At 44.8% G+C, this 19,918-nt stretch overlaps 1 protein-coding gene across 6 annotated transcripts in view; it reads left to right on the top strand.

The window, feature by feature from the left end:
• The window catches only part of tenm4 (teneurin transmembrane protein 4), a gene marked incomplete at both ends in the record, with an annotated part of 418,773 nt that overhangs the window by 212,057 nt on the left and 186,798 nt on the right, over positions 1–19,918 (top strand). For 5 of the 6 annotated variants that reach the window (XM_080731250.1, XM_080731249.1, XM_080731247.1 and 2 more), the window contains 3 exons: positions 2,380–2,406; positions 12,527–12,673; positions 15,367–15,586. In XM_080731250.1, coding sequence (XP_080587376.1) covers positions 2,380–2,406; positions 12,527–12,673; positions 15,367–15,586 — 394 coding nt within the window. The remainder of the gene's footprint in view (positions 1–2,379; positions 2,407–12,526; positions 12,674–15,366; positions 15,587–19,918) is intronic. The other variant, XM_080731248.1, reaches the window with a different exon arrangement.

Here is a 19,918-nt window from a genome sequence, read left to right as displayed (position 1 = left end):
TTCTCTTCTCCTCTTCTCTTCTCTTCTCTTCTCTTCTCTTCTCTTCTCTTCTCTTCTCTTCTCTTCTCTTCTCTCCACGGTTGCAGTTTCACATGCTAGCTCGCTCATTGTCATCACCGCCATTGACAGTCCAAGCAATCGAGCATCAGAAAGGAAAGCGTGAACACAATGGCGGTTCCCCCCCCCCTCTCCCCTCCCCGCCAACGGCCACAAGCTTGTCAATGCAAAGGAGTTTTCAACTCCCACACATTCGAGTCAATAGGGAGACGGGGACAAGCGTCAAGAATCTTGCATAGTCTCGTATAGGTGAACGCTGTTTTCCATATTCAACAGAGTTCCGACCGGAGGGCCGGGGGAGGGTTATTTTTTCCCCCATGGAGTGCTATACGGCACACCTTAGAGCGTTGCTGGCTGGCTGCGCCCACAGCCCTGGGCTCAGTCAGTGTGTGAATGTTTTATGTGCAATGCATTATTGATGGGCCTTTTATATGTGCCACCATCTAGATCTATGCTGGCCTCATCTAGAGTATGTATCCCTAGCTGGCCTCCATTAAAGGAGCCAAAGATCGCAATTTAAATCAATTTTCATGACTGGGAGCCCTTCTTCATGACCTGAGCCGTCTGCCGAGGTGTTGGAAATCTGACTTTGGTCCAGTGGTGGGAAAAGTACTCGCATATCGTCGCTGTCGGGTGGAAACCTCGTATCTCCAAAACCGTTCGTTTTGTATTTATCATTTTAGAAATGATTTAAACTAGTGAAAACAGCCGTTGTGTGCTTGTAGATCTGCTGTTTTCACTACTTTTGTGCGCCTGCCTTGTATGATGAAGCAGGGCTTTACTTTGCGAAAAACGTACACATTTGAAACTTGGAGATGGTCTAGTTTACTAGGTTTCTGCCCGACAGTGATGATATTTTACTTAAGTAGAAGTAGCAATACTTATGGGTCTGTAACTCTGAGTGTACATATGTAACCAAAATGAACTCAGAGTGTACAGTACACCTGGAACCAAATGGGTTCCATTCTCGAGGGTGTAGAGGGGAAAAAAGGAGCAGACTTGGGAGACTCCAGACTCTTAAGGCCCCATTTAGACTGCAGTCAAATGTAGCCTAAATCTTATTCATTTCTCAAATCCGATCTTTTGGCCCGACTGTTCACACTGCATTTGCAAGTGACCAGATCTGATCTGTGTGTTCAGACTGATTTTAACAACTTCAACCCAAAGCCGCCCTGCGTTGACATATCTGCTTTGGTTACCGTGGTAACAACGTTAGGTGCCATGATGACTCGGGTGATGTTTTGGACAGTTTGATATGCTTACCTGGGTGGTTTGATCAGGTTACTGCGTTCAGACTGAGACGGATCTCCTGAAATCAGTCTTGAATCAGATCTGAAACCACCTCTGAATTTTTCTCAAATGTGTCATATTTGTACAAATCTGATTCCATGTTACCTGTCTGCATTTAGACTTATTTAAACAAATCGGAATCCAATCTGGATGTGACACAGATCTGATTCAGGCTGGATTTGGCTGCCAGTGTAAATGGGGCCTAAGTAGTAAGTATAGAGGGTATGCGCATGCATAAAGTGAATGACAAATCGAGTGGCAAAATGAGTTTAATGTTGTTTGACGCAATCAGATAGGAGCTTTCTGTTTGGATGTATGGGCTGTCAAGGCCAGAAAGTAGTTTTTTTTGCTACTCAGTGGGCGTTCTCGCATAACTTCTGGGTATGATGATGATGTCACTCTATACTGTGGGGTTTTAGTGGTTAAAAAAGGGCCTTCTCTGTGAAACACTCCACCCCTACACACACGCACGCACACACACACACCCACCCTGTGTACCATATTGCTAGTGTTTCGAGGGGTGGCGAATGTGTGCATCAATCACATTGTTTGTGAAATGCGCCCCAGAGAGAGATTGCACTGATCTCTGCTAGATGATAGAGGACAGATTGCGATATATATATATTTTGCCTTTGCTCGTTTCATGAACCGAATCGCTCTCCCTTGATCTTCTGGTGCTCTCTCTCTCTCTCTCTCTCTCTCTCTCTCTCTCTCTCCGTCTCCGTTTGTCCCTCTCCCTCCCTCCGTGTGTGTCGGCTTGTGTCGCCGTTCGTCGTCGTCGTCGTTGTGTGGCTTGTGAAGAAGAAGCATGTTGTTTTGCTCCATGACTGCACCTCCCTCATCCTTTGTGTTTGTACCTTCCTTCTTTTTTGGGTTTTCCTCCTCCTCCTCCCCAGTGTAAAAACTAACACCCTTTGCTGCTGCCTTCTCGCTCCGCTTGTCTTGTCATTCTGAAAGTGGCACTTGTTTCTCTATTCTCCAACCTCCCCTCCTTATATGTCTTACCTCTTGTCTTCTTATCTTTCCCCATAGCTCACTATCTGGATAAGGTAGTGAAAGGTATGGCATTAATTCCTCCTTCTTTGTCTCTCGCCTTCTCCTTCTCATCGTCACCATCCTAACTGTGTCCATTGAAACCCATTAAGACCGGGGAACGCGTTATTACGCATTGTTACTTATTTTATGCTTTAACTGTTGAAAAATAGCAGATCTACAAGCTCACAGCGCGGCACCGAGTGCCGCGCTGCGAGCTTGTAGGTCTGCTATTTTTGAAAAGTCGTGAAAATGTGTGCAAGTCTTTGAATGTATGTATTTTTTTAAAGCGAGCGTTTGTAGACTTTGTTTCCGGGGGGGTCCCTGGAACGAAATATTTTGAGATGGGGGTCCGTGGTCAAATGCATATCATTTGGGGGTCCTTGACATGAAAAGCTTTGAGCACCACTGATGATAGAAACATGAGTTTTTTTTTTTTCAAAACCCTAGAATGATTTAGAAGACGCTTATAGAATCGGGTCCGAATATTTCAAAGACTTGCACACATTTTTGAGATTTTTCAAAAGTAGCAGATCTACAAGCTCACAGCGCGGCACTTTGTGCTGCGCTGTGAGCTTGTATACCTGCTACTTTTTAATAGTTAAAGCATACAATAATGGTTAAACAATTAATGTGTAATAATGCATTCCTGGTCCATGTCGTTTTTGAACCACCTGTGGACTGGACACACTGCTCATAACCTCAGTACTTGAATCAAAGTACAGCTGCTCGTTGACTAAAAAGAAATACTTAAGTATTGAAAAGTACATGGTTTAAAATAATACTTAAGTATTCAAAAGTACAAAATACATTTTCTTTTTAATATCAATGCATTGCTGTGTTATATTTTTTTCAAAAAAAAATATCAGTAGACCAATTATTTCTTTACAAACATTGAGACTGAATGCACAGGTGACTGACATGTAATCAATTCCCAACAGATCCCCAAACTGTTTGTTTTGGAGAGCGCTGGTTTCAGTTCATTCAACCTGCTCCTGTGTGCTAGTGAGGCCATGTGTGCGCCGGCTGCGCCCTTACTAAGACATAAGCCAGTTTAAGCATCGCAACGGCAACGGCAGATGACAACGGTAACCGGAAATGATCTGCGCTTGATAGATAAACCTGCCGTCGCCGCAGCCGTCTCTACAACAGCAGAAGGTCCCTTCCCACGTAGCGCCTACTCCGTCTGCTGCGTGTACGCGTCGCCATGGGAACCAAAGCGTTCAGTGAAAGGGGTGGGAACCCGTCGCCGCCGGGGCTTTCCTAAACCATTTCGTCCGCTAGCAGCCGTAGTCCGCCCGCCGTTGCCGTCCTGAAAATCATCAAGCTTAAACTCGCTATTATATACTTCATTGCGCGTATTGTGTGCAAAAAAAACTAAAAAAAACACTGCACGTCGGCACCAAGCCCTCTCCATCCTAAACACCAAACCACCATCACTTTTTTTGTTCTTTATTTTTTGGGGCCATAATGTCGTCATGCAGGTCTTTCAGTCCAAGTGTATCAAAAAAGCACCTCGGTTAAAGGAGTAGTTCACCCCCAAAATGCCTTTTCTTTCCTATTGATTACTCATGCCATAGAAAGTTGAGTTCAATAATATTTTTTTTGTATTTGTCGCATTACTAAGACAAAAAATGTATTATAGTAAATGCACCCCCATTGATTCCGGATGGAGACCCAAATGCATTTGGGTCCCCATCCGGAATCAATGGGGGTAAATTTATTGTAATAAAACTATTAGCTGGCATGAGTAATCAATAGAAAAAAAGTCATTTTGGTTGTGAACTACTCCTTTAAGGTGGGGACGACGGAGGCGCGCCGTCTCAGGCGACCATGAGCCACGTGAGACACCTCCGAGCGAGCAGCAGCGAGCGAGTCGCCGTGTCGAGTGTTGCGAAGGTCGCATGTGCCAGCGCCGTTAGAAGTTGTCAACCAGGGGGCCAGAATAGTACATCTTCGCCCCCCTCAGACTTTCGGCACCAGGGTCGTGCTGGGCCCCTGATTCAGCCCGGGAAAAAGAGTTGGAGAGGCCCTCATTGCGCGCTATAGAGAGATCTCTCTCTATAGCGCTGCTGCTACTGAAAGATTTGCCATTTCAGATCATGACAAGTGACAAGCCAGTGGGCCAATTACATGAGTTGTCGGGTGGAAACCTAGGATGTCCAAAACCATTTTAAAAATGATTTAAACTAGTGAAAACAGCTGATCTACAAGCACACAACGCCTCGCACCGCGAGGCGTTGTGTGCTTGTAGATCTGCTGTTTTCACTACTTTTGAGCGACAGCCTTGTATGATGAAGCAGGGCTTTGCTTTGCAAAAAAATGTCCACATTTGAAACTACAAGTTTTCTGCCCAACAGTGACGATTTACTTTGTTGGCCGCCCAGCCCCCAATATGGAAATGCCAACATTTTATTTTATTTTTTTTCCTAATGGCCGGCATGGACCGGCCAAGAATGAACCGGACGTTTGGGAGTTGTCCCGCTTTTCCCAATGGCCAGCACGTCCCTGTTCGGCACCTCCGCGCAGCCAATCACAAGCTTTCCGCGGGTGGGTCTCGCCTTGACCGAGGTGCCCATGCCCTCACTCCTGTAATCTCACCTAGCACTGTTCCGCACCCCGGTGATTCTGGTTGGCCCGGCCTCTTTGAGGTGTGGAGGGTATGGGGAGTGGCGGGGGGTCTGAGTTCTGATGCGCTGGCATGTTCTCTCATTGGGGGGGTTCTGTTACCGTAGCCATGCATTATGGATAAGTGTGCAGCTGAGCGCGGGGTGCTGTGATAGGCCGCAGCCTGCCTAATTAAAAGTCCGGGTTGGTGCAGCGTGAGTGCACCGTCCTTCCACAGTCCATCTGCCTCCGGCTCTCTCCGTCCTTTGGTGACGCGGGGTTCCCCAAACTTTTCCTGTGCCAAGGAAGAGAAGATTTATCTTAAAGGACAACTTTTTACAACAAGGGTTCATATTTTAGATTGTAATTAAAGAATATAAAAGATGAGTGTTAAAATTATTTCATTTACTTCTTTCTATTGTTTTAGAAATTCTTATTTCAGTGGTTGGGGGCATGCATACAAGTGGCTGAATATGTAATTTTACACAGAATAAGCCCATTCCCAAGATACAACGCAACCTTTCATGGTTGGACTTGGATGTGACTTATGGGGGCTAGAAGTGTTACTGTAAATAGCAATAAAGAAACTGCTGGCTTATTGTGTCTAAAAAGACATATTTAGCCACTTGTACGCATGCCCCCATGCGTACGCATGCCCCACATAGGCCACATTTTAACACGGTAAATGCGATAAAAAAATAGAACAAAACAAGTGAAAACATTTTAACACTCATTTTTTCTTTTCTCTAATTACAATCTAAAATATGAACCCTTGTTGTAAAAAAACAAAGTTGTCCTTTAAAGGGGCCCCACCATGAATTTCACATTTTTCATTTTTTTTCTTGTTTTTTTGGTCTTCCCAGTGTCTCTTCCAGCCCCCCAAAAAACCCATTCATTAACTCTAAGCCTTGCCTTTCATTTCAGTGATTTTCTGAATGGGCGTGTCTGGGCCCCATTCTATGCCACAGGGGGCTCATTTCCTATTGGACCCCCTCGAGAAGGGGGTGGTACTTTTTGGGAGGCTATATTCTATTGATGAGGTGGAACCATGAGGTAAAGTGGTGCTAAAATTGGAACGATACAGAGAAGATTACGATTGATTCTACATGGTTCTCATTGTGGTTCTCTCTGTATCGTTCCAATTTTAGCCCGAAGACAGCGCCCCGTTGCCAACAAAGGGCATTTTGGTATTGCATCTGATGGAATTAGAGACAGACAGAAGATGAAATCACTTTGTGCCACGCTGCAAGCTTACATCTGCTATTCTTTTTAAAGAAATATCTAAAATGTTTGGATGCTTTTGAATGACTTTTTTTTTAATATATATTTTATATAAATATTGGTCCATAATACGGTTTTATACAGATTTTAGCCTAAACAACCACTCAGATATTGAAATTTAATTTTCTGTCTGTCTCTAATTACAAGCCATTTCAGAAGATGACCAACATATAAATGGATTAGGTGGTTAAAATGACGCCAAGGTGCACCAAAATAATCATACACTGTGCCCATGCACCACCCTACTGCGAGATTTTTTATAAAACTGGTCCACACACAATTCAATTCAATTCATAGGAGCTTTATTGGCATGAGAAAACGTACGTTTACATTGCCAAAGCAAGTGTCAAAATATAATACACACCCACACGCGTCGTTTCCACCCACCGTCCATCTGGGCTATGGGACTGCAACCACCATGACTACAGATTCCATAGTCTGCGAGGACCGTTCACAAAAACACTAGAATTAACATTTGAGGGAAAAGTGAAAAAATGTATAAAATATAAAATATATATTTTTTATATATATATATAAAAATATATATACCATATATATATATATATATATATATATATATATATCGTCGTTGTCGGGTGGAAACCTTGTACGTCCAAAACCGTTTGTTTTGTATTTATCATTTTAAAAATGATTTGAACTAGTGAAATCAGCCGATCTACAAGCACACTGTGCTTGTAGATCTGCTGTTTTCACTACTTTTGTGCGACGGCCTTGTATGATGAAGCAGGGCTTTACTTTGTGAAAAAAGGGGGGTCTCTTTCTTGAAAGGACTGCCAATTAAGAAGCTTGTCAAAGGAGTCTTGCAACAGTTGTGCTAATGGTGAGTTTGTTTATCCATTGGGTCAATAAGGGGACCCAGCTGCTGTCTGTGGCAAGAGAGAGCACACAGGCAGTTCATGTTTGCCATATCGCCAGTGGGTCATGAATGTGTCACCACTTGCAGAGGGAGGTGCTGTGCCTAATGTATGCTTCGTCGTACACAACGAGACCCATCTACAAACGGCCGATCTGCACGTTCACATACTGTACACATCGCATAGATCTGCGACGCGTTGTGAGCTTGTAGATCGTCAGTTTCTTTTTCCTGGCATGCAACACTGTCGTACAACAAAGTAGGCTTTTAGCCATGTCATTGCTCTCCAAATGCAAATGGTTTCCCCCAAGAACCACATTCAACTCCAATCTATTCTCAGCCTCTCCTCTCCTCTCCTCTCCTCTCCTCTCCTCTCCTCTCCTCTCCTCTCCTCTCCTCTCCTCTCCTCTCATTTCTTCCATGTTTCTTAGCCCTTTCTTCTGTGTTGTTGTGTTTCGGTTTTCTCTCTCCGAGTATTTCTCCTATTCATCTCTCTCTCTCTCTCTCTCTCTCTCTCTCTCTCTCTCTCTCTCTCTCTCTCTCTCTCTCTCTCTCTCTCTCTCTCTCTCTCCCTCCCTCCCTCTCTCTATCTCGTTCGCTGTGTGATATCAGAGCGGTTAGGCAGCCATATCACCCCGTTCTCTTTGGTCTACTAAATGGGTCAAACACAGCATCCTCTCTCTCTCTCTCTCTCTCTCTCTCTCTCTCTCTCTCTCTCTCTCTCTCTCACACACACACTCACACACACACCTACACACACACACACACACACACACACACACACACACACACACACACACACACACACACACACACAAAACACAGCGAGAGACTCTTTTGGTTTTAAACATTTGATAGGTCTATCTTCCGAGGAGATGTTGTTGACCCTTCGTTTCTGCCTTCGCGCGCGCCGCATCGGGACCTGAATCGTAAAGATACCAGACAGTTAACTCATTGAGACCGATTGAAAAATAGCAGATATAATATGCTCTGAACTTGTAGATCTGCAATTTTTTTTAATGAAATCATGACAATTTGTGCAAGTCTTGCACAAGTCCTGACCCGAAATTCAAAAAATGTATTCTAAAAGGTTTTTGGAAAAACTCACGTTTCTATCATCATGAGTGGTTCTCAAAATTTCCCCCCCCAAAAAAAGGTATTTGACCGCGGACCCCCATCTGAAAATATGTTGTTCCAAGGACAAAGATAACAATAAACCTAACCCTAAACCAGAAGCAAAGATTTGAGTTACAAAAGTTTGCTTTGCAAAAAAAAAAGCAGATCTACAAGCTCATGGCGTGGCACTCTGCGCTATGAGCTTGTAGATCTGCTATTTTTCAATAGCTAAAGCATAAAACGGGGTTTTAAAGTGGTTCAAAATGGATGCGTTCCCGGTCTGCGCGGGTTAAATGTGGGATTTGCAGGGAGAGATTATCCAGTGATATACAGTAGTATTATGGTGTTATGTGTGTCCTTGTGAAGCTCCGTCCCCGGAGGGATTCAGAGAGGGAACGTTTGTGTGCTCCAACAACCTCCTTTTCTTTTTCACTTTGATGCTATCTATATATTAACTGACTTTCAGCTGGGGGGTCCCTGCCACAGACCCCCCCAGCGTTCATTTATGAAGAAAGCATAAAGATTAGGGATGCGGGGGCACGGTGGCGCAGTGGTTAGCGCTTCGCCTCACAGCTAGAAGGTCCTGGGTTCGATTCCCGCCGGGGGATGCTGTGGGTGTTGGGGGCGTGTTCCTCCATCCGCATCATCAGCACCCACACCCTAGGTGGGGTTGGCGATAGGGCCTTTCCGTGTGGAGTTTGCATGTTCTCCCCGTGTCTCCCTAGGGTTGATACCCTCACAAAAACATGCAGTAATCCTGGTCTCAACAATGCCTCCCCCTGGCCAGCCGGGGTGCCTGATGGAGGGGAAAGGAACTGGTTGGAATAACTTGTTCCTTCCACGTGCTACGTCCATCCCAGGGAAATCCCCCCGTCAGGTGAAAAGAAGCAACTTGGACTACTCATGCATTGAAGGAAGCATGAGGTCAGTCCGTTGTCTCCCCAGGCGCGGCAGAGGGAGAGCAGAGACCAGGATTACATAGGCAATTGGCACTGGGTGAAAATGGGCTACAAAATCGTGGGATAAAAATTATAAAAAAATAAAGATTAGGGATGCACGATTAATCGGGCCATCATATCGGTATCGGCAATATCGGCCGTAAAAATGCATTATCGGTATCGAACAGATATCAAATTAATTGGTTGAATGTGAAGCTGAAAAAGCCCTTTGTGGTGATGAAGGCTGAAGATTCAATCAGTGTTTTCTGTTTTCAATTTGGATTTTTTTTTTAATAAAAAATATCAAATTCAGATATTTGCAGGGTCATATTTGTCGATACCGATTCCAATACGATATGTAAGCCATTTACCATGAGAGGGAGTGGGTTGTTGGCTGATTTACCACTGTTTCAGGGTTGTGGCATGAGGCGAAGCCAAACAATCTACCACTTCTACCATATAAATGAAAGAAAACACAGTTGTAACTTGCAAGGTTATTTAGCTACAATCATTAATTGTTTCAGCAACACAACAGTGGGCGGTGTCCATGAGCTAACTCAAGGTTGTTGACTGATTTACCACTGTTTTAAGCCAATCAGAATCCAGTATCTGAACATGTGACCACAAAAAGTGGTAGAAATTGCATTATAATATAATAATGTAATATTTATCGGTATCGGAATCGGTATCGACAGATATGACCATGTAAAATATGGGTTATCCGATATCGGTCCGAAAATAGCCTATCTACAAGCTCACAACGCGTCGCTCTGTGACGCGTTGTGAGCTTGTAGATCTGCCATTTTCAGAGCGCAACACCAGAGCGCAACCAAACATAACAAGACTCCCCTCCCCTCTCCTCTTGGCTCCTTCTAAACGACAGCAGGCAGCACTCGGTCTGAGGAGAGGATAATCTTATTGATTAGCCCGCAGCGCTCTCTCTCTCCTCTCAACGACTTTTCATCAAGGAGCCAGAGCAATAACAATATGGAGCCGTATTCAGCAGCGTTTTCACCTCCGCCAATCCCCGCCGCCATCCACCGCGTTTCCCCCCGCCGACGAGAACAATCAGAGTCACGGATCAGAGAGAGAACGAACAATCAGAGAGAACGAACGCTCCGGCGGTTACATGTAAAACAAACAAACAAACAAAAAAAAAAAACACTTAAAAATGTATCCAATTACAATGCAGTACAGCAGTGGTTTTCAACTTCAAATTATTTTGGGGCGTCCCCAGATGATTAACTTAACATTTGTTTCAACATTGTTTTCTCACCAAAGAGTAAACAAACCAACATAAAGATTATCTGCACATTTCTAACGCGACAATTTAAGGACTTTTTAATTCCTCTAAAATGACAAATTAAACATTGGCCTAATAGTCTAATATTAGAGGCAGAAATTGTGAAAATAGCTGATCTACATGTGGAACAGTAGAATGTTCACAGTAGAACCGTGTTATACAAAATGTAATGCCTCAACTCTTAGTGCTCGTCAGGGTGGGGGAGGGGTCCCAAGTTAAAATATGATTATTTTGGGGGTTGCGGCCTGAAAAGGATGAGAAACACTGCAGTACAGGAACGTAGCGTTGTTGCTAACGGCCTGTAGTAGCTAGCGTGGATGGAGCGGTCCAATACACCGTAGTAATGAGTGAATATTGATTCAGAAGGATAACGCTTATCTGATTTTCCTTTTGCTGCTAAGGGATATGAGAAGCTTCACAAAAGGTGTATCAAATTAATCAACTTCAGCCCCGAGGCCACATTACCGCTTGCCCTTGCCCCGCTTACAATCTTCTACATGCCTTTTAATAACCAAAGCGGACCCCAGCGTCCCCTATGACGTTCGGCCCACAATATCGGCTGTTCTCAGCGAAGATGCTTGGTGTTTCGGGTGTGGGAGAGAAAAAATAGAGCGGACCCCTCGGTGGGGACGCTGTTCCATCAATTATGTAGGGTTTCGTTAAAGGTGATACACCATGAAATTTCACTTTTCCTATTTTAAAACCTTTTTTTGGGGTCCCACTAGCACCTTCTATCCTCTCAAAGTCCCATTTCTGACCGTTGTGTCTTTCTCTGGTTTTGAGAAGGCGAAGGTTAAAAGTATCCCACGGGTTCTCAAAACAGGCTATCCAGATTTGCTGCCGATGATGACGGCCGTTTTTGAAGATTTTTTTTTTTCAAAAAACTTTTTTTTTTCAATAAAAAGTTTTCTTTCAAAAAACTTTTTTTTTTCCAAAAAGATTTTTTTGGGGGGGGGGGGGGGGGTGGCGCAGTTCAGGCCAAAGGTGGTACTGCAGCTGAAAATGCTCTGAGAGCCATTCAAAAATGAGAGAGGCTCTCTATTCAGGAGTGGTAATTTAGCCTCAAACCTTTTGAAAAACGTTTTTGGGACATAAACAATATGACATAAATACTTTTTAAATGCATGGTGTTCACCTTTAAGTCACGGCGCCGCCGTGAAAGTAATGGCAACAAACTGTCGCCATTGAGACGCGTTATTTTCATGGTGTATGTTTTTTATTTGAAGTGATCGTCGCCGTTGGGTGGAAACCTTCTAAGTCCGAATTCCATTATTATCTCAAAAAACGATTTAAAATATGTCAGTGAAAACAGCCGATGTACAAGGAGCATAATTCTTTTTGGTAGAAGCAGGAGGGGAAAACAGCGAAACTATAGCGGTCATTCATTTGAACGTTCTCTTGAAGTCGCTTCCTATATCCAGTGGCGTCAGTTCAGAAAAAGATAAGGTATGGCAACATGACTGGTGTCTTTCACGCACGCCTTCGCAACAGGCATGATACATGTATTTTAAGAAGTGCATTCTATTTTCCCCCCCCGTTTCTACGGTTTCTTGGGCTGGATATGACTGCCTGGAATGGTTGTTCAAGTGCAGCTAAACCTGGCATGTTAGTAAACGTGCCACAATTAACAATAATGCATTGCACCTGTGCAGCTGACCTGCGGAACCTGGGAATATACCATTTTGTCAAGCTGGGGAGAATACAAGTGTGGAAAATATCATTATAATACCTTGTTAAAGTGACCATTTTGTGAAATTTTGCATTTGTAGTTATTTTACTGTAATTTAACAACATAATAACCAGCACAGATAGACAAAGACAAAGAGACATTCATGGATTTATATTTAAAAGTAACTTTTATTTCCCCCCCTGGACCCAGGGTACGGCAGCTGCATACCCCTGCCATACCCAATTGACACCCCTGCCTATATCACCTCAACTTGCAAGCCGGATACTATACCCTTGGACCCTTGATACAGCCTGGTATATAATGACTTTTTTGCCATTTCTTGTTGTTGTTTCACACAGAGGGCTGTCCCGGCCTGTGCAACGGTAACGGCAGGTGCACCCTGGGTAACAGCGGCTGGTACTGCGTGTGTCAGCTGGGCTGGAGGGGCCACGGCTGCGACACCTCCATGGAGACGGCCTGCAGCGACGGCAAGGACAACGACGGAGGTAAAATACACATAAATATCCTTTCTGTGTGGAGTTTGCATGTTCTCCCCGTGTCTCCTAGGGTAGGTACCCTCACAAAAAAACGTGCACTAATCCTGGTCTATATACTGCCTTCCCCTGGCCAGCCGGGGCGCCTGATGATGGAGGGGAAAGGAACTGGTTGGAATAATGTGTTCCTTCCACGCGCTACGTACAGCCGGGGAAGCTCCCCCCTGTCAGATGATAAGAAGGGGCCTGCTCACTCCTCATGCACTGAAGGAAGCATGAGCTCAGTTTTACAGCTTAGGCAATTGGCGCTGGGTGAAAATGGGTTACAAAATCGTGGGATAAAAATGTAGGAGTAAAAAGTAAATAAATATAAATATCATCAATGATTATTATCGTCAACGATATATAACATGCCAAACTTCTGACACCAGGCCCGGCGTCTACACCCAACGCTAACTAGACACACTGACGCTCTGACTCTGGAATGAAAATCAACAGCCTGTGCAGTGTGCACAGTACACACGTGCACACACACACACAGATACACACACAGCATGCCCCCCCCCCCCTTGTGTGTACACTAAATAGGGAAGGAATATGTATTTGTGGCGTGGCTACACACTACGCTCCCCGCTCAGGTGTGAAAGAAGGGTGACTTCCAGGCGTTGTTAAGGAGAAGAGTGTAAGCGATGGCCCAGAGAGAGAGAGAGAGAAGGAGAGGGAGAGAGCTTTTGTGCGTGCGTGTCCCCTAACTAGCCATGAGCAGATCCAGGCACACACATACACACAGAGCTGGCCGGGTGGGCCTCAGAGACTGCGCTCTGGAGGCAGCCAGACAGAGAGACGTGAGCGTTAGCGGGTGTTAGACACAGTAAGCAGCAGCAGCTTCCACCTCTGCTGTTTGTCTCTCCCTCCTTCACATCAGCGCAGTGGTTGGTTGCTGGCAGGGGCGTCACAGGGGGAGGGGAAGTGGGACTGGGTTACTATAGGGCCCAAGGTGGAGGGGGCCTTAGTTATTTCATACTTTAGCTTTTGAAAAATAGCAGATCTACAAGCTCACAGCGCGGCACCGAGTGCAGCGCTGCGAGCTTGTAGATCTGCTATTTTTGAAAAGTTGTGAAAATGTCTTTGAATATATGTATTTTTTTAAGCGAACATTTGCAACTCAAATTTGGCTTCTGGTGGGTCCCCGGAACTAAATATTTTGAGATTACATATAATTTTGGGGGTCCTTCACATGAATATGTTTGAGCACCACTGACATAGAAACATAGTTTTTTTCAAAAAACCCTAGAAGGATTTGAAATATTCAGACTCCGCACGCATTTTCACGAATCTTCAAAAATAGCAGATCTACAAGCTCGCAGCGCGGCACTCGCTTGTATATCTGCTATTTTTCAATAGTTGAAGCACAGGGGCCCCACAGTGAATCCTTGTACCCAGGGCCCCGAATTTGGTGCGACGCCCCTGGAGCCAAAGACAGAGGAGCCCCCCGCCCCCCGCCCCGCTATAGGGATATCTGAGTGACTCCTGACAGCCATAAAAAGAGTTTATTTTTACCAAGCCCATGCATCTGGCCAGATCTCCTGGTCCCTGAAAGCAAAGGGCACAGCTAGGGTGTTGTCGGAATGGTGGATGACCCACTTCGCTGCGAGTACAAAAAAGTGCACAGCACAGCACAGCAAGCTCTGAATGATTTCAGCCAAATTACGGGAGAGAGAGAGAGAAGTGTGAGCCGTGCCAGAGGTGCATGAGATGTTCTCCAGTAAAGACAGGTGTTTAGAGAGTTGGCTTAAAACTGTGCCAGGAAGCAAGCTATCAACATGAATTAACTCCCCCACCGACTATACTGGTGGTTCTCTAACTTTTTTCCCTTCATTTCAAGGACTCACTACTGTATGCATTACGGTGACAGAGCCCTATAGCTCTGAGAGTAACCTTGCGTAGCCAGGCTTTACTCATCTGCGAAGAGAAAAGCCTGGTGACAATATAAGGCAGAAAGTGTTCAACTTCCGCCGTGAGAATTTCACCGGAAGACTGCAACGCATGAATTAACTTCCATTAAATGCAGGAATTCCGCCACTTCCGCTAGAACCAACCGGAAGGCATATTGTCTACAGGGTGCTCTGAGAGAGTACAAATATAATTGAAACCAAATGGACCCGTAAAGGGTACACTCACAGTTACAATTAATTTAGCTGCAAGGGACCCCCTGGGAACCGCTCATCAACCCCTGGGGGGTACACGGACCCCACTTTGAGAACCGCTGGACTAAACTCTACAATAGGCGCTGTGTGTCTGTGTGTGACCCAACATATCGTCACTGTCAGGCAGAAACCTTGTATCTCCAAGTTTCAAATGTGTATGTTTTTTTTTCTCACAAAGTTCAGCCCTGCTTCATCATACAAGGCCGTCGCACAAAAGTAGTGAAAACAGCAGATCTACAAGCACACAACGCCTGCCGGTGTGAGGCGTTGTGTGCTCATAGATCGTCTGTTTTCACTAGTTTAGTTCCTTTTTTAAATGATAAATACAAAACGAACGGTTTTGGACATACAAGGTTTCCACCCGACAACAATGATATAGTACTCGTTGCGAACTCTAGTCTGTGTTCGTGCTATTGTTATAACAGTGCGTGTGTGTGTGTGTGTATGTGTGTGTGTGTGTGTGTGTGTGTGACTTCTTTTCCCACCGACCTTGGGCAGACGGGCTGGTGGACTGCATGGACCCGGACTGCTGTCTCCAGGCTACGTGTCACACCACCTCGCTGTGCGTAGGGTCCCCGGACCCCCTGGACATCATCCAGGAGACCCAGCAGATGTCCTCTACCCAGAGCAACCTGCAGTCCTTCTACGACCGCGTGCGCTTCCTGGTGGGCCGCGACAGCACCCACGTGGTCCCCGGGGCCAACCCCTTCGACGGCAGGTGAGTCGCGGTGTGTCGTGTGTATTCAGGGGGTGTCGCAAGAAGATTCTGGGCCCCGGGTACCAAGGATTCACTGTGGGGCTCCCAATGAATGTTCTTCATTTAGACTGGGAATGCATTATTTGTGCTTTAACTATTGAAAAATAGCATATCTCCAAGCGGCACCGAGTGCTGCGCTACGAGCTTGTTTCTCGCCCCCCTAGTGGCGAAAAAAAGAACCTCTGGGAACTCAGATTGCGAGCTTGTAGATCTGCATTTTTTGAAAAATCTAGAATTTTTTCAAATACTAAAGGTTTAAAAAAAAAAATACCTATGGTTCTATGTCAGTGGTGCTCAACCCCCAAAATGATATGTATTTGGCCACGGACCCAAGACATTTAGTTCCAGGGACCCCCCAGAAGCAAAACACATACTGTATATTCAAAGATTTGCACACATTTTCACGACTTTTCAAAAATAGCAGATCTACAAGCTCACAGCGCGGCATTCGGTGCTGTGCTGTGAGCTTGTATACCTGCTATTTTTCAATAGCTAAAGTATAAAATAATTGGCCCCTCCACCTTGGGCCCTAGTAACTCAGTCCCACTTTTCCTCACCTTGTGACGCCACATTCGTTCTCCTCCCTCGGTGGCCGGGGGAATACGCTGGGCGGCTGGGGGGGGGGGGGCTGTCATTCTGCCCGCGTTGTTTGTTGCTAATTGGAATGGCCCCCCCAAAAACAGTGGGACCACCACCTTCCCTTTGGGTACGTTTAGACCTGTTTTCAACCTTGTTGTTTTGTTTTTCACTGCAAAATCCTAGTTATGAAAAGTGATATCAAACGCTGACCGAGTGGACTCAAAGTGGCATTGTGTTTTTTTTTTTTTCAAGATATCTTTTGAAGCTTTTATGCCTTTATTGATAGGACAGTAGACTGACAGGAAATGGGGGGAGAGATTTACTAAAAAAAATACATTTTGATCCCAAGGCTGGCATGTTTACAGCACAAACTAGACTCGGCTGGGCGCGGCCATGTTACTTTGCTGGGCCCACACTGTCATGTGACTAGATGGGCTAAACGTTGAAGTAAAGTGATAATCCATCGGCGCAAAAACAACCTCGCCCGGCCCTTCAAAATAATAGCGATAGCCTATGGAGGAAGCGGCGCGGCACCAAAGAGGCAGCAGAAGTGTTAATGAATTAAGGATGAACTAACCTCCGCAAAAAATGAGCCCACTGTCAGCCCCTCTGAAAAGCCACGGCCCACACCACCGTGCTTAGAAGAACAACGGCCAACGTTGCTCTAATAGAACCTGACAGAATTCACAAACACTTCCCCTATTTTGAGCCGAGACTGCTCAATGCCTAACGGCGCACACACACACGCGCGCGTGCAGAGGTGTGGGGGGCGGCTGTGGTGCATGTGCTGCATGCAGACACGTGCACACATAGACATAGGCCTTTTATCCGTCTGTAAAAAAATGCCCTCTCCAGACCATGAATGCAGTTTTTACTATGGTGAAAGAAATGCCCTCTTTCCATGCCATACTGCAGGCAGCATTCAAGAGAATTGCCTTGTCCAAACTCTCCTGAACTTGAACGCAGCATCTTATGTTGAAAAAATTGTCCTCTCTGTATAGAAATCCATGCCGTTATGCCACATCTCCAGTATTGTCTTGATTATGCTTAGTTCAGTGTGGTGTCAAGCTTGGAGGTCTGCTATTTTCGATATTTTCACCAAAAGGCCCTTTTAGAAATTCAAGCCCCTGCCTCTCTAACATTCTCTGCACGTCCCTGGCTGCATGTGAGTGGCGCGGGTGAGACAGACAGTGTATGATTTGCAGTTAGAAGAAAGATGACGGACAGAGGATGATGGACAAAGATCGGGGGGGGGGACGCGGCGGACGGGGCGGCATGAGGGACGTTCCCCAGCCGCCATGGCGGGCGGACCGTTCTCACATTCATGTATTGTGATTACTTCCATTGTAATCCATCCTGGGTTCGCTCTCCCAAAGGCGGGGAGCGTGTGAGTACAGGGGCCCGGGCCAAGGAATCCGAGATGCTTTCATTCGAGGCAGGGATAGCTGTCACTAGAGTCCCATGTGACTCCTGCGTGTGTCTCTCTCTCTCTCTCTCTCTCTCTCTCTCTCTCTCTCTCTCTCTCTCTCTCTCTCTCAGGGGCTGCTCTCACAAGGGGGGGAAAGTGGGACTGAGCTACTAGGGCCCAAGGTGGAGGGGCCTTAATTATTTTATACGTTAGCTATTGAAAAATAGCAGGTATACAAGCTCACAGCGCGGCACCGAGTGCCACGCTGCGAGCTTGTAGATCTGCTATTTTTGAAATGTCATGAAAATGTGTGAAAATCTTTGAATATAGGCCTATGTATTTTTTAAGCTAACATTTGTAACTCAAATTTTGCTTCTGGGGGATCCCCGGAACTAATTATTTTGAGATGGGGGTCCGTGGCCAAATACATATCATTTTGGGGGTCCTTCACATTAAAATGTTTGAGAACCACTGACATAGAAACAGGTTTTTCAAAAAATATTAGAAGGATTTGAAATATTCAAAGACTTGCACAAATTTTCATGATTTTTCAAAAATAGCAGATCTACAAGCTCACAGCGCGGCACTCGGTGCCGCGCTGTGAGCTTGTAGATCTGCTATTTTTTCAATAGTTAAAGCACAAAATGTGAGTGAATCCTTGTACCCAGGGCCCAGAATTTGGTACGACACCCCTGCTCTCTCTCTCTCTCTCTCTCTCTCTCTCTCTCTCTCTCTCTCTCTCTCTCTCCTCTGCCTTTGTCTCTGTCCCTTTTCATCTCTAATCGCTCGTGAGTCGAGTGTCACCTCATTTGCATCGCATCGCGGCGGCTTATTTATTCTCCCTTGAAATGAGCGGCGGCAACAAAGCGAACGCATCGGGCATAAAGGCGCCCGTTAGATCTTAAATATCCTCGAAATAGTTTTGGTTCAGTGTCTCGATGAAGAGGGAGGGGAAATCGTGTCGGAGAGGCAAACCAGAAGAACCTCGTTTTGAACGACGTATCGTTGCTGTTAGGGCTGTCACGATTATGACATTTGACATGACGATTATTTGTCCCTCAAATAATTGCGATTAACGATTTAATTGTGTTTTTGTCAATGACAATTACATTTCTGTTTGGCTTTTAGGCTTTGAAGTTGCACATGGTAGATATGACACATAACTTAAATATACAGAGAAATTACTGACATATTTGACAACTTTATACTTAAAAAAGAACATTGATAGTGGACATAGCCGATCTACAAGCTCACAACGCGTCGCGATGCAACGCGTTGTGAGCTTGTAGATCTGCTATTTCCACTATTTTTTTAAATATATGAACGTTTTTCAACATGGAAACGGTTATGACGATCATGAAAAATAATCACGATTATGTCAAATAATCACGATTAGACGATTATGTAATAATTGTGACAGCCCTAGTTGCTCTGTTGTATGACAGAAACCTTGTACTGTATGTCCAAAACCGTATTACTGTTCAAGAAGTGGAAAAAAGAATGCCTTGTTCATAGGGGTGTAATGATACATTTTAATAGCGATTCGATATATCACGATACATGGCTGATGATGCGATACATGGACGATATTGATTCATTCATGGCGATCCGATATGATTCGATTCAATGATTTTAAATCGATATAGTAACTATTTAGCAAAGAAATTCAATCTGTGTGAAAAGTGTGGATAGTGCAGGTTTTTAAGGGAAACATGTATTATTATGGATATAAATAAGTAAGCACAGTGATTATCTGGCAAATACATGGACATTGTATTTGAACACATATTATGTACAAACCTGCACCTTGACATGAACCCAGAGATTACACATGTATCGATAGACCAGTGAAAGCTATATGGAATTTCTTAAAAATGCTAAATACAATGCACAAGTAGGTAGTATCGATACAATCGATTATTTGCACTTCTGATTCGATGCGATGCAAAGTCAAACGATACGATTTGATTTTAGCTGTTTTCATTTCGATATACTTCGATTTTTTTATTAAAATGACTATACTATACTTTCGTTACACCCCTACTTGTTCATGTTCTGTAGCCGCAAGCTCTTGCAAAAGAAATTGCAAAAATAACCGATCCACAAGCTCACCACGTGTCGTGATGTAATGCACTGTGAGCTTGTAGGTCGCCTATTTTCGGTACTATTGCTTGCTAATGTTGTACGAGGTTTAGGGCGAAAATATAGAAAAGATAGAAAAGATAGAAACATGGAGATACTGTAGAAGGATTTCTCCCGGCCAGCAAAGATAATGGTGTGAGGCGACATTTCATCTCCTCCTAAAA

The sequence above is a fragment of the Nannobrachium achirus genome, assembly GCF_963921795.1.
Source record: "Nannobrachium achirus genome assembly, chromosome: 8".
NCBI lineage: Eukaryota > Metazoa > Chordata > Actinopteri > Myctophiformes > Myctophidae > Nannobrachium > Nannobrachium achirus.
The sequence above is the reverse complement of the archived record's forward strand: the minus strand, read 5'-3'. Positions and strand labels throughout refer to the sequence as shown.